The 14,944-nt window shown below is 41.2% G+C and overlaps 1 protein-coding gene across 1 annotated transcript in view; it reads left to right on the forward strand.

Annotated features, from left to right (window-relative positions):
* LRP1B (LDL receptor related protein 1B) overlaps positions 1 to 14,944 on the forward strand; it is an 875,307-nt gene that overhangs the window by 646,593 nt on the left and 213,770 nt on the right. The window contains exon 55 of the mRNA XM_030580310.1: positions 6,634 to 6,719. Within this exon, the coding sequence (XP_030436170.1) occupies positions 6,634 to 6,719 (86 nt within the window). The remainder of the gene's footprint in view (positions 1 to 6,633; positions 6,720 to 14,944) is intronic.

Raw genomic sequence — 14,944 nt, forward strand, 5'->3', positions numbered from 1 at the left:
ATAGTATAAAAACTATAGTAAGAACTCATTCACAGAATTTGAACATTGCTTGTGCTCCTTCGAGTAATTGTGCACATATAGATTCCACTGTAGATGTTTGTGAGCTCAGTGCACAGCAGTATCACTAGGAGACTAATGTTCCCTCTCTTGATTTGTGCCCTCAGGAGAAGGCATAAAATGAGTATATCTATCGGCTCCCTGTTGGTTCCTTATATCTACCATGGCAAGAGTTGGAACTCCCCGTGGCTTTAGCTTTGGTCAGCCAACTTTTGAAAACTTACCTGTATACAGTTTTTATCGATACTATAGTACAGTGTCGTTATTTTAGCTATAATTTTATTAGTACCTGGATGATTTATTATGAAAGGATTCTCAGGTTTTATGGCTAGGCACAAGAGTTGTCTGATTTGTTTGGGTGAGGGAAATGGCAGGGACAAATGTCTTATTTGTACCTCCTTTCCTATCCACACTAAGAATTAGAGAGACTGTTACCTTTAAGGATCATCTCATGAAGGAGGTGACATAACTTGCATCTGAGCCAAGTCACGATCATGACTCCGGGGACTCTGGGTCAAGTCAGAGTACTCCTCTAGATTTTGACTCCAAACATAAATCTGGGAGTGAATGTCATGCTTCCTCTTCTCTATCTAGTTTGAAGAGATCTAAACATTCAGACTCTGACAAGACCTCTAAGTCTTGGTCTTCTCCCAAACTCTCATCTGGTAAATCCTCTGGTTCCGGTTTGAAACTTCACAATTCAAAGTGCTCACTTGTTCCATCAGAGGTAGCACTGTTGACTCCAGCTCCATGTGGACTGCAGAGGCCAGTGTCTTCACTTGTTCCAGGGCCTTCCCATTGGTCTCTGGACCCTCCAACATTGTTGGCACGGTCAGAACTAATACATTCAGCTGACGTGCCTTCTACTCTTCAGACCTTCCTAGCAGCAAGGGAACTTCTTTGTTTTTACCTGCCTGACTCTCTCTACTGCAGCTGGCTCTGGTATTTACCTAACTGATACTGACTACACAATCCCCTCTGCCAGTGCACCCAGCACCGATATCTCACTTGGCACCATCGACATGCCTGGCACCAATGGTGCAACCAGCACTGACTATCCATTCAGCTCCACTGATGCATTCAGCACTGACAACACACACAGTGTCTATTCCAGCACGACCGGTACCAACCTCTTCATCAGCTTTTCAGCCACTCCAACCTGTATCTTTTATTGACCCCACATCAGCCATCAGAACACCTATTGGAAAAGCTATGGGACCAGCTATCCACTACTATGAAGAGGCTTATGTATCTTCTATGGGCTCGGAAGAGGAAGGACCTGTCTGTCCTCCAAGATCCTTCAGCTCTTCCTATAGATCTTCTATTATCAGGTCTAAGGATCAAGACCGGTTCTCATGCAGGAAAGTTGCAGCTTGGGGTCCCCCTCCACTGATGGAGTATGACCATGCAATATCCTCCATAGCCATATTGGTCTTGGGCTGCACCAAGGGATTTTAGACCCCCATCTAATTCACTTCCTGGGAGAATGTCTCCCCTCACTCTCAGTGCATGAGACATCTTTTCAGTATCCTGCGCCTATTCCTCAACCTGCTGTCATGGAACCTGACGTGGAGGAGAGTGAATTACTAAAAAGTCTTTATTGCCTCTTCTCACATTCCTTCTTTCTCACCAGATGAAGCTTTTACCCTGGAATCAACATCTCCCCTATTCACTCCGACCCGGAAGATTTTAAAGTCTTCTGGAATCTCACGAGAAGGATGGTTACTTCTCCGGGAGTGCAGGCGGAGATTGTGCAAGAAAATCTGCACACTCTCCTGGATATTTTGAAGACTTCTACTCTAGGAAAATTTGGCTTTCCTATTAATGAGGCCTCGTTAGAGCCAACAAAGTCTCTTTGACAGACTCTAGACTCTATTCCAGGCTCCTCAGCAAGGGTTTGAGCATTTCTTTACTCATCCAGTTCCTGATTCTTTTATAGTAGGACCTGGTAATGAGCAGCCTTGCTAAAACCATCCTAAAACCACTCCAAAAGATATGAAGCTTAAGAAGCTAGGTTTATTCAACTGTAAAATCTATTACACTACTAGACTACAAAAGCCAGTTGCCAATGACCAGGCTCTTTTAACTAAGTATAACTTTATTAATTTCTCTGCTATTTCCAAGTTCTCTGATAAACTGTCAGAGGAATTTCTTGACCAGTTTTTAGCAGCAGTGTCTTAGGGACATCTTATAGTGTGAACATCTCTTCAGTAGCAACAGATCCACTGATGCTGCCTCATGCTCCATGGCCACTGCAGTCTCTATGTGACATACTTCCTGGCTGCAGGCTTCAGGCATCCCAAAGGAGTATGCACATCACAAGAGAGGACTTACTATCTGAAGGGTGTTAACAATTTTCTACAGAAACAGGTAATACCATGCACCTCTTCACTCTTTAAGAGTTTACACTCCAGCTAAAAAAAGGAACCTAGTTAGGTCACAGTATTTGTATACACCCTCTTTCCAACAGAGTCCACAATATCCCTCCCAGGAAGAGGTCAAGACCTCCTAAATGTTGCTAGCCATCTTCAGCTGTGATGTGCCCTTCTCACCAGATGTCTACAACGTCAAAGCAGTCATTTTTACTTTTTGGTAATGGACAATGTGCCAATGCTATCTCCTTCCTTTGAGTTATACTTATCCCTTTTTTACTGTGCTTTGGAAAATATCATATCAGACAAGTGGGTACTTAGCACAGTAAAGGAGGGATATGTTATCCAATTAATTTCTCTTTCTTTTCCCATCCCCCCTTTCCCCTCTTTTTTAACAGACCCCTCACATGAGAATGTGTAACTTCAAGAACTATGGTCTCTTCTAGAATTATGTAGGAACATTAGAACGGCCATACTGGGTCAGACCAAAGGTCCATCTAGCCCAGTATCTTGTCTTTTGATAGTGGCCAATGCCAGGTGCCTCAGAGGGAATGAACAGAATAGGTAATCATCAAGTGATCCATCCCTGTCGCCCATTCCCAGCTTTTGGCAAACAGAGGTTAGGGAAACCATCCCTGTCCATCCTGGATAATAGCCATTGATGGACCTATCCTCCATAAATGTATCTAGTTCTTTTTTGAATGCTGTTATAGTCTTGACCTTCACAACATCCTCTGGCAAGGAGTTCCACAGTTTGACTGTGCATTGTGTGAAAAAATACTTCCTTTTGGTTTTTTTAAACCTGCTGCCTATTAATTTCATTTGATGACGCCTAGTTCTTGTGTTATGAGAAGGAGTAAATAACACTTCCTTATTTACTTTCTTTACTTAATTGGGAGAGACAGAGAAAGTTCCTTACCAACCGAGAGGAAAAGACTTTTTTTCCTTGCACTTCGTGGTCCCAAAGGAAACTAGGGGCCTCTGTCCCATTGTAGACCTTAGAAAGCTAAACTATGTCATCAGAAAGATCAAGTTTGAGATGGTTAACCTCTCTTCTATTATCCCTTTCCTGGAAAAAGGAGATTGGTATGTTTTGCTCGATGTAAAAGATGTGTACTTCTATGCAGTGATGCAGGAAGTACCTTTATTTTGTGGTAGGCACCAACCACTACTAATACACAGTGCTCCCTTTAAGTTTGTCAACAGCCCCTAGGGTCTTCAGTCAATGATAGCAGCCCACCTCCATGATTTGGGCATTCAACTATTTCCTTACCTGAATCAACTGGCTGGAGCAGGCAGCATCTAGTGACCAGATCCAAAACAATGTCCTAGTGATCTCATCTAGGCCTGAAATTAATTTGGAGAAATCTCAGTTATAATGCACTCAATGCATAATTTTTGTAGGAGCAAACCTCAATGCCAGAACAACCCGGGCTTATCTCTCAAAGAACAGCTACCTATCTGTGGTCGCCCTTTCCAATGACCTCAGGTCCAGGTCAATGACAACAGTGCATACTTGCCTTCATCTCCTGTGCCACATGGCCTTGTGGATGTATGTAACTCTACATGCTGGACTTCACCTTCACTGTCTGCAAGGCTGGTTTCATTCAGTATTTCTTCCTTCTAGCCGCCATCTGGATGTGCAGATTTGTGTATCTACTTGAGTGCTTCACTCTCCGAGTTGGTGATTGGACCCAAGGAACATATGCATTTTTATATCCAGAAGGTTTTCCCTGCATATAAACAGGTTGGAACTTAGAACTATTCATCTGGCCTGGTAGTATTAATGCCCTCCCTCAGAAAACAGGTGGTGCAAGTTCTCACAGACAACACCACAGGTATGTTTTACCCGAACATCAAGGAGGTGCAAAACTGTCTCAGCTGTGCTGGGAAACTATCCTCCTTTGGAGTCTGTGTATTCATCACAATGTTTCCCTGAAAGCTTTTCACCTTTCAGGAGTGAGAAACGCAATAACAGATTGCACAAGGGGGTTTTCACAGACCATCTTGAATGGTCAATCAGAAAGACATTCTCCTCCATGTTTTCCATTGCTAGGGTGCCCAGTAATAGACTTATTTGTGACCAACCTCAAGAAGTGCACGGGATTTTTCTCCAAGGCTAGCAACACTGCAGGTTCTATCACAGATGCTATTCTTCTTCCCTGGTCTGGTCACCTCCTATATGTGTTCGCTCCCATTCCTCTCATTCCAGTGGAGCTCAGGAAGCTGAAACGGGATTAAACATCACTAAGCATCATTGCACCAGCATAGCCAAGACAGTATTGGTTCATGAATTTACATCAGCTGTCCATCCATTCACTGATAACTCTACAACTTGTTATAGAACTTCTGTCACAGAACCAGGACAGATCTCTGTATCTGAACCTCAGATCTCTCCACCCTACTGTGTGAATGATCTCTGGCTGAGCATTCATGAGAAATTGTGCTCCCAAGAGGTCTAGGCCTTCTTGGTGAGCAATGAAAAAAATCCACTAGAGCCAGGTATGCATCGAACTGGAAAAGATTTTCTGTTTCGGTACAGTCTCACAGTTTGTTGCCCCATCATACTGAGGTTATGCATGTGCTGGACTATCTCCTGCGCCTGAAATCATCAGGCCTCAAATAGTTCTGTGAGAGTTCATGTGGCTTTTATTTCAGCACTGTGTCCACCGATAGAGAGGCTTTCCATCTTGTTTCTTGATTTTTGAAAGGGCCTAATCAATACTTACCCTCCTGTGTCCGCTCTGGTACCTCTACGGGATTTAAATATAATTCTCTCAATACTCATAGGTTCCTCTTTTGAGCCTACGGAGACAGCGTCTTTATCTTTATCATCTGTATAATTGTATTTTTGGTAGCAATTTCTTACGTGAAGAGTGTTTCAGAACTTCAGGCTCTCCTGGCTGACCTTCCTTTTACAGTATTTCATGAGGACAAGGTATCCCTTGGACCACATCCTAAATTTGTGCCTAAGGTAGTATTAGCCTTTTATCTAAACCAAACCGTTAACCTTCCAGTGTTTTTGCTGAAACCCCATTCGCATAAGGAGGAGCAAGTATTCCATCTGTTGGATGTTCATGGAGTACTGGACCTCACTAGATCTTTCAGATCTTCCTCCCCAGACTCTTTGTAGCCTACCTGAAAGAACTAAGGGTCAACCAGAGTCATCTCAGCAAATATCACACTAGATTTCTGAATCTATCAAACTCTGCTACTAGCTCACTGAAGTCTCTCCTTTCTCAAGAATAGCAGTTCGCTACGCCTGAGCTCAGTACACTACTTCAGCTTTCTTGGGCAATGTTCCAATAGCTGATATATGCCCTGTGGGAAATCGTCTTCCCTGCATACTTTTTCTAATCATTCTGCCATCACTCAAGCCTCTCTTGATGATGGCAACTTTGGAATGTTGGTACTATAGTTTCAGTTGAGATTATTCAAAATTCCTCCACCTGTAAAGGAACTGCTGTTGAGTCACTTATGGCAGAATGTAAATGTGTGCAATCACTCAAAGGAGAAAAAAACAATTACTTACCTTACAACTGTTGTTCTTCAAGATGTGTTGTTTATATATACATTCCATGACTCTCCCACCTTCTGTGCTACTTTGGATCCACTTACAGTGGTGCAAAAGAATGGAGAGGGAAAAGGTGCACAGGCCCCTTTTATTGCCCTCAACTGAAAGCACAAGGAGAGCAGGAGTGCATGTGCCTCCTAGTGGTATTATTGGTAAAAGTCTCCAGCATGAATGCACGGGGGACACACATACCTACAGTGGAATGCATATATGTGCAATACATCTTGAAGAACAACAGTTACTCTAAGGTAAGTAACCTTTTTTCTCTTTCCACCTTGCATTGTTGTTTATTACTTGATTGATTTAAAACTCAGAATAAATAACAAAATATCCTTTACATTCAGTTTGGACTTCAAATTACCATGAGATTTAATATGGCTCCTGTATTACAAAGGAAATTTTAAATTACATTAAAAGATATTAATTGAATGCTTTGTTCATTTTTAGGTTGCATCATTGATCTTACTTGAAACAATTGAAGGTTTTAACTATTTCTTTCATCCATAACACTGTAGCATTGTAACATTTCATTTTTCAACCAACTGTATTTCAGCTTTATATTCCTGATTATCCATAACATTAATTAAAAAAAACACCCTAATGTAATATATTCGTTCTTCTGTGGTTTAGATGAGGAGCCTTTCTTAATTCTGGCTGACCATCATGAAATAAGAAAAATTAGCACTGATGGATCCAACTATACTTCATTGAAACAGGTATAATCACAGTAACGGTCTCTACATTTCATTTTAATACTCTTATTACTATTTAAAGTAAGTAGTTGAGAGAAAGATAACCCTAGAACTGTTATATTATGTGTTGCAGAATAATGCAGTAACCTAATGTATATAGTGATTTTTACAGTTTCTTAAAATGACTATTCTGATTGAGTTTTTGATTTTTATTAATATCCAGGGAGTTGTTTGTTGAGTCACTCTGAAATCCAAATATTTATGTTCTTTCAGCTTTCCAAAGAGATGATTACTTCTTCTAGTGTTTGCATATGTTGATTATACTGCAGGTGTGTGCTGGAGAGTTTTCCACAGCAGTACCCAGAGGCAGCCACACTTGCACCTTGGCTTCCCTCATGCGCCAAGCCAAGGGTATACAGGGAGAAGCCACCCCCCATCCTTCATTTCCTTCTTACTGTTGATGATTGAAGTGATGATGTGCTTTTCATCCCTGATTTATCTGTGAACTACATTTGTATCTAGTAACTTGCTTTTAGTTAGTGGTATTTGTTTGGTACTTTGTACCCTTATTTATTGATTTTTTAAAAATGTATTTTATTGTTGTTGAATAAGCAGGTGTCTTCAGGCTTCACCAAGTACCAGGGTAATCATCTGCCAAAGTCCCCTGGCTTTAATCCCTGTTCCAGGTGTCATAAAGTGTTGCTCGTTACTGGTCCTCACTCTCTCTGTTTAAAGTCCTGAGTGGTGTCTGAGTTGACAAGGCTTCAAAACTGCAGTGAAGAAGAAAAAGAGAGAAGATACATCCTCATGGAAACTGCTTTTTTCCCTGAGCACTGTGAGCATCCTCAGCCTTCAGAACCAAAAAAGAGGATGTATTTGACTTCTTTAAAATCCTCTGTCAAAGAGATAAGCCATTCCAATACCAAAGGTAGACCAAGCCCCCCTGGTACTGCCTCAGAGTGGGTCTCAGAAGACTGACACATTGATTCTGGTACCCATTCCAGAACTGACGAGATCACAAACTTCATTGGTGGCAACAGTGAATCCATCACTCCTGCATATTGCAGGGCAGAGGGCTCTGCTGCTATGGACAACAACAGAGACCTACACAGCTATGAATGGCCTGCTAGTACCATTGCCATTCATTCAGAGAGAGGGCTGTCTACTGGTGCTATCACACATGGTGCAGGCTTCAGCATCGACACTGGTGTCTTTCATGGTGCCCAGGAGCCCAGGTCTGGTATCATTTTCCTCAGTTTCTTCATAAACGGCACCTAGACCACTGGTACTGGTAACTAGGAAGCCTCCTATGCTGCTCTGTTACTGCAGTCTTGATGCAAGTCCCAGTCCCAATCTATAATGTCTCCTCCCAGTATTGCATCGCCACTCTTACTCCTCATCAGACTCCGAAGTGGTTCCTGTGTTTCCCATTTCAGGGAATCCAGGGCATCCTCCAGAACTCATTCTCACTCTCACTGAAAATGTTCTGACAAGAGAAGGAAGTTGAGAGATTGGAGTAGCTGGTCTAGACACAGCTGGCCTCTGGTACTGGTAGGAGGAGGTTACTTCCAGTTCACCATACTCCCTTTGATGTTTCATTCATGTCAAGATTGTTCACCAAGTGCATGATGCTGGTATCAGCCAGTTTCTGCCATTGGGACAAGCATGTATATATGAATGAATAGTTGGAATGAGACTACTCTTGTCAGCAGGTGGAGAGCAGTTTCCATTGGATTCTCTATCTGTTCATCCACGTAGGCCTGAAAATATATAAACAGAGAAAAATCAATTCTGTCATCAATACAAAGAATAGAGTTCATTGGGGTGATCTTGGACTTGACATCAGCCAGATCTTATCTGCCACAGCCCAGGTTTCCTGTTGTAATGGGACCCTTGTTTGTTGTTCAAAGATTGACCATGAACCGCAATGCAGAACTGCCTTAGGCTCCTGGGAAACATAACTGCATGTACATGTATGATCCCTTATGCCAGACTGCATCTTGGCAGTATGCAGTAATGTCTTAAGTCAGTCTACCATCTTCAGCTATACCACTTAGACAAGATAGTATGGATAGTCATCTCTAAATTGGTGGATGAACCAAGACAACATGAAAGTGTGAAAAGGGACAAATTAGGTTTTCCAACTGGATAAGTGTTAATAGAATAACCCCTTTTTCTTGAGTCCAGGAATGTTAACTTACTAGTTTTAATGCAAGCTTCTTTTCAGGTCAACTTTTAACTTGAACAGTATTTTTCAGATAAGGACATTTGCTTATTCTTAGCCAACTAACAATTTATTAATCCACCCAGAACAATGAACAGCTCATCACTTACATGCAAACACAACCAATGTTCTAGGTATGTACTACATACACATTACCCTCTTGCATTCTGTAATCATAGACTAAAGCTGAGGCTCAGCAGTTATATCAAAGAACAATGCAGATTACCAAGATTTCTTATTACATTTACTTACGATAATAAATTCTCAATTCCTAATGCATTTATCACACTTCCAAGGATGTGCTGGTCTTTAAGGCCCCTTTAAGTGTGTGGTTGCTACTCTTTGACTGGATTAGTCCAAAAGACGCAAGTTTAGAATATTAAAAACAATTGTGCAAAGTTGTCATTTTCAGTCTCTCCTAGGTCAGTTTGAATGGACTTATAAAGGAATTAAATCTAAAATATGGTTATCTGAGGTATCCCTGGAGAGTGTAGACTCATAAAGATAACCTTCAGTTATTTATGATAAAGAATAAAAGGGGAAGTAAAATCATTGAAATGAAATCTCAACATTTCTTATCCTGTTAACTCTGGGATGGGAGACTGGCTTTTCCACACAGCTGGTGCAGGCATTGGTTGCACTTAAGATGCTGCAGCTTCTTTTGGATCCAGTCAACTCTCTTGAGCACCTGGTGACGTCAGTTTTATATAACTGAGTTCCAGGTTCATAGAGGGATCCATCATCTGATTCCTATTGGACACTTGTCAGGTGGGTCATTAGATTTCATTTCTCTTATTTTCACTGCTGCTTCCATTGGTATCCAGTAGATGGCTTTTTGGTGTATAACAAATTTATTTAATTGTTATTGGAGGCTTTTTAAGTTTAATTCATTTCAAGGATTTTATTTCATTATTAGCCCCCATTATTAATTGGGATTCACCACTTTTAAGCAAATTATTTTAATATTTCAAAGTTATACCTTAGTTGATATCTTTTAACATACCTTCTTCCTTCTGCCTGAAAATTTCTATTATATCTAAAGTGCAATAATTAGTTACAATGCAAACCAACAAAATCCTTATAATCTTGTAAATTGGGAGGACATACTCCATACATTTTTGATTGTACATAAACATTTCATATTATTTAGGACTTATAATAGAACAAGACATTATTCACATATGGAAGGATGTAGTGCTAACTCACAAGGCAAGAAAATGTGCAGTTTCTAATCTGGGGTGAGAGACAGATTATCCATGGATTTATTTTCTATGCAAGGAAAGCAATGTGCAGTTTATACATTGGGGTGAAACGTGGCTTGGATTTCTTGGGGTAACAGGTAGTTTGCCCAATTTTATGTTTAATCTTGCAACCACATTTCTAGATTGCTTAACTTAAAGTTTTCCCACCCATCTGTTTATTCACTCGCAATGTGCTAGTTTGCTCAGGAAAGCAGAGTGTCACCCTTCTTGGTAACTTGAAGTTCTTTTTAGCTAGATTGAGAGGGAGAAAGAAGTTGCAAAGTATGAGAGATTAATGCCTACATAATTAACAATACTCTGATTTAACCATGTTAGTTTCTCTTCTTGGGAAGAGGAATTTCTGACCTAGGCTAAATATGGGTCTTTAGACAAAGTGTCTTGAATGATGTCAACACTTTCCTTCATTATAATTATTTCCTAGGCAGATCCTATTCTGGGATAAACAGAGGTGGATAGCTTTATTAATTTTCATCAGGGCCAGAAGGAATCTGTAGTTGTTAATCATTTAAGACATATCTGTTCTGTATACTCCTTGCACACATGTGCAGGGAAGTCCCGTTCTCGCTGGTTCTCCCCTGTATTATCTTGGTAATGGACACTTCCACTATGGGGTGGAGATGGCATATGGACAACCTGCAGGCTCATGGCTTTAGGTTCACTCACAAGGCCAAATTAAACCTAAATTTCCTTGAGTTTGCTTACAATGTCCACAGAGTGTCAGCAGTTCCTGGCATACATTCAGAGGAGGACTATCCAGTTGCTCACCGACAACAGCACAGCAGTGTTTTATGTGAACAAGCAGAAGGGTGCCAGGAGGCAGTGAGATTGTTAAGTTCTGTATGCAGAACATAATTCGTTAACTCTCATGGAGTTCAGAATGTCCTAGCAGACCGCCTGAGTAGGTTGTTCAACCTGGATCACAAATGGTCTGTCAACACAACCATTCAAAGCTCAATGTTTCAAGTAGGGGGAGTTCCTACACTGGATTTGTTCACAACTTACCAGAACTGGAAATGTCCTCAATTCAGTTCAAGAACAGGTAACAGTCTCAGGTACATCTCAGACAGTTTCCTGTTACCTTGGGACATAGGTAACATATATCCAGCTGTTTCTTAGAAAGAAGGAGGCACACATGGGACATGAATCTCTGAAGTGAGGGGCACAGCAAAAAAAAAATTGTAAACCTGTGCTTTTAGTGAACGGAAATATTTCTCCATCTGGGATGCTAGCCACAGTACATCTCCTATGCCATCTACAATTCAAAATATTTTGAACTCTCTTTTTTACATTTTAAAGAGTCAGGTCTGGCAGTCAGCTCCATTAAGGTGCATCTGGCTGCAATTTTAGCATTTCACCCTTATATTACCGGAAGGACTGTTTTTTTCTAATACTGTGACAGCCAGTTTCCTAGAAGATCTAGCCAAGCTGTTTCCCGTCTATCAGGGATCAAACTCCACCTTGGGACTTAAATTTAGTGCTATCAGCTCTTATTTGACCTCCATCTGAGTACTTAGCATCCTGCTTATTGGTATGCTTCTCAGTGAAGGTAGCCTTCTTAGTAGCCATCACCTCTGCGAGGAGAATGGTGGAGTTACATGCCCTGGTAAGAGATCCTCCATAAACCATTTTCTACAAGGACAAGGTGCAGGTCAGGCCACACCCTAAGTTTCTTCCCAAAATAGTGCCTCAGATTTTCCCCTCAGTCACTCGATATACTTACCAGCCCTTTTTCCCCCAAAACCACATGTTCACAAAGATGAATAAAAACTCCATACATCAAATGTACTTTCAACTTCCATACTTTCAGGCTTCTTCCCAGCTTTTTCTACCCTATACAGAATGAATGAGAAGTCATCTTGTCACAACACAACAATTCTCCAAATGGATTACCAGCTGCATTGTTCTGTTATCTTCCGTGAGAAGCTTTCAACACTTTCAATTAGGGCACAATCGGCCTCCATTGGGGAAACACTCCTGTTGTGAACATCTGTAGAGCATTGATATGGTCCTTTGTTTACACATTGCTAGACACTGTGCAATTACTTCTGCATCAAGGGAAGATGTGATTGATGGGGAAAGAAGTCCTACAGTCCTAGCTCCACTTCCATCCAAAAACACTTGGGAGTCACCTTCAACGTAATGGATATATGCAATCACTAGAAGAAGAAAACACGGTTACTTTTCTTCTGTAACTGTTGTTCTTCAAGATGTGTAGCATATGTTAATTATATGGCCCAACCTCCTTCCTCAAAACATCAGAATCACTCATCTAGAGTCTAGTTCAAAGGAACTGAAGGATGTTACAGGGCAGCTGCATCCATTATGTCTTCATCCTGGACCATGCAAAAAGCCAGAGTGCATATCTGTTTTCCCCTGTGGGTACTGCTAGGGAAATCTCTCCAGTACTGGTGCATCTGACGCCATTACACTGAACAACCGTTGTTCTTCAAGAAGGCAAGTAACCATTCTCTCTCTCTGTATTATTTGGGCTAATTACTATCCATCTTATTATTCACACAATTTATGACAGGATCCAAAATTTACAGTACTGTAAATGATGCAGACATACACACTTAAAAGTATCCATACTTAGTCTAAATTATTGTAAATATACTAGAAGTCAAAATATTTTATTCTTAGTCTTTCTTTGAGCAAAACTTCATTAATAGAAACACAGATACCTGCTAAGGACAGAGGTATTTTTTCAGCATTTTTGTATCATTGCAGCTATTTGTCATCTATCTGTCATTAATTACCATGGATTTTATTCTCAAAATCATTTTTAATAAATGCTGTATTTGTTTCAGAACTAATCAGATAATTAAAAAATACTACAAAACCTGTCTCAATAGAAATTAACAGTAGCAGTAAACAGAGCCATGCTTTTTCCTGACTTGTATATTTTAATGTCACAGGGAAGGTGTTCAATTTCACACAGGAGTATGTACCAAATTAATCATCTTGCATTAAATATTTGACTGTACATGTGTTCTGTTAGAGAGCTTAGCAAACAACATGATGTGAAGTGTGTCTCTTCTTCTGAAAACCTTCACATTACTTTTGGGTATGGTGTCACTGCTTCTCTCTTTCCTTCCTACACCAATATTACAATCAGGAGCAAAAATACAAGTTTTCTGTATGAGTGGTGTTGGCAGTTGTCTTCAGGGCTCCACCAATCTGGAGTTAACAGTCCCCCCTCACTATTATACTAGAGCCCAGATAGCTCCAACAAAAGAGGACATCTGAATTTTGGCTCCTACATCTTAACATAAGAAAATAAGAACGAACGTACCGGGTCAGACCAAAGGTCTATCTAGCCCAGTATCCGTCTACCGACAGTGGCCAATGCCAGATGCCCCAGAGGAAGTGAAGCTAACAGGAAATGATCAAGTGATCTCTCTCCTGCCATCCGTCTCCATCCTCTGATGAACAGAGGCTAGGGACACCATTCTTTACCCTTTCTGGCTAATAGCCATTTATGGACTTAGCCACCATGAATTTATCCAGTTCCCTTTTAAACATTGTTATAGTCCCAGCCTTCACAACCTCCTCAGATAATGAGTTCCACAAGCTGACTTTGTGCTGTGTGAAGAACTTCCTTTTATTTGTTTTAAACCTGCTACCTATTAATTTCATTTGGTGACCCCTAGTTCTTGTATTATGGGAATAAGTAAATAACTTTTCCTTATCCACTTTCTCTTCCATCAGCCAATGCCCTACACTAGTCTGAGCTCTACTTCTGCTGTTCTGAGAAGTTACTGGCCTTTGTCCTCAGGATGATGGTGCCTTTAAAGTAATCTGGATTTGAAAAAGAGGAAAGGGGGGCTGAACCAGCAGAACAAGTGAAATATCTTCCTCTTCAAGGCTCCTTCTTTGTCCCTCCTGCCTAGATAGCTCTCTTTGGGCTCACTGTGAGGGTGGTGTCGATTAAAGATATCCAACTTCAGCTATGGGAATATTGTAGCTGAAGTCGACGTATCTTATTCTGACTTACCTCCCGTCCTCACAGCGCAGGATTGATGGCCGCGGCTCCCTCGTCGTCTTTGCTACCGCCGCTCGCCCTGGTGGAGTTCCGGAGTCGACTAGGAATCGATCACTATCCACCAAAACAGCGGGTAGTCTAGACGTACCCTTTCTCTCTGTGTCTCTTGGCCATTGTGTCTCTTGGCCATTGTGTCTCTGTGTCTCTTAGACATTGAAGGGGACACCTAGGAGACAGTGAGGTTACAGCTCTGACTAAAGGGATGTGCAAGACTCTGACAAAGATGGGCAACTACTCCCCTCTACCTGTAAGATCTGTGTTTCCCTAGCCTAATAGCTGTTCAGTAAATGTTCACGAGGAACTAGGAGTTTGGATTTCATTCAATGTCCATTAAATTGCTATGCAGCTCTTTCCATTTGAGCATCAGCTCTTCTCCCTCTCTGTCTCCTTCTCCCATACATACAACCAGTGCATCTTTGTCCTCCCTTCCTATGTTCTTTTACCCTCCTATTCCTGCTCCCTCCATCATCAAACCTCCAGGATTTCCCTACACTGAGGGAAGGTCAACGGGCAGGGAAGATAATGGATACCATCACATAGCTAATACCACTTTAAAATCTCTCCCTACCCTTTACCAGAAACAGCGACAACTAATTAGACCAAGAGGAAATAAGGGTGCTGAACCATGCTTCAGAGCAGGAAGGAGAGATGTTTTATGGGCAGAGATGTACACTTCCTGTCTTCCCACTCCAAATGAAACTAGGCCACTTTTTCTTGAAGA

This window comes from Gopherus evgoodei, chromosome 11 (assembly GCF_007399415.2).
Source record: "Gopherus evgoodei ecotype Sinaloan lineage chromosome 11, rGopEvg1_v1.p, whole genome shotgun sequence".
In the NCBI taxonomy this organism is placed as follows: domain Eukaryota; kingdom Metazoa; phylum Chordata; order Testudines; family Testudinidae; genus Gopherus; species Gopherus evgoodei.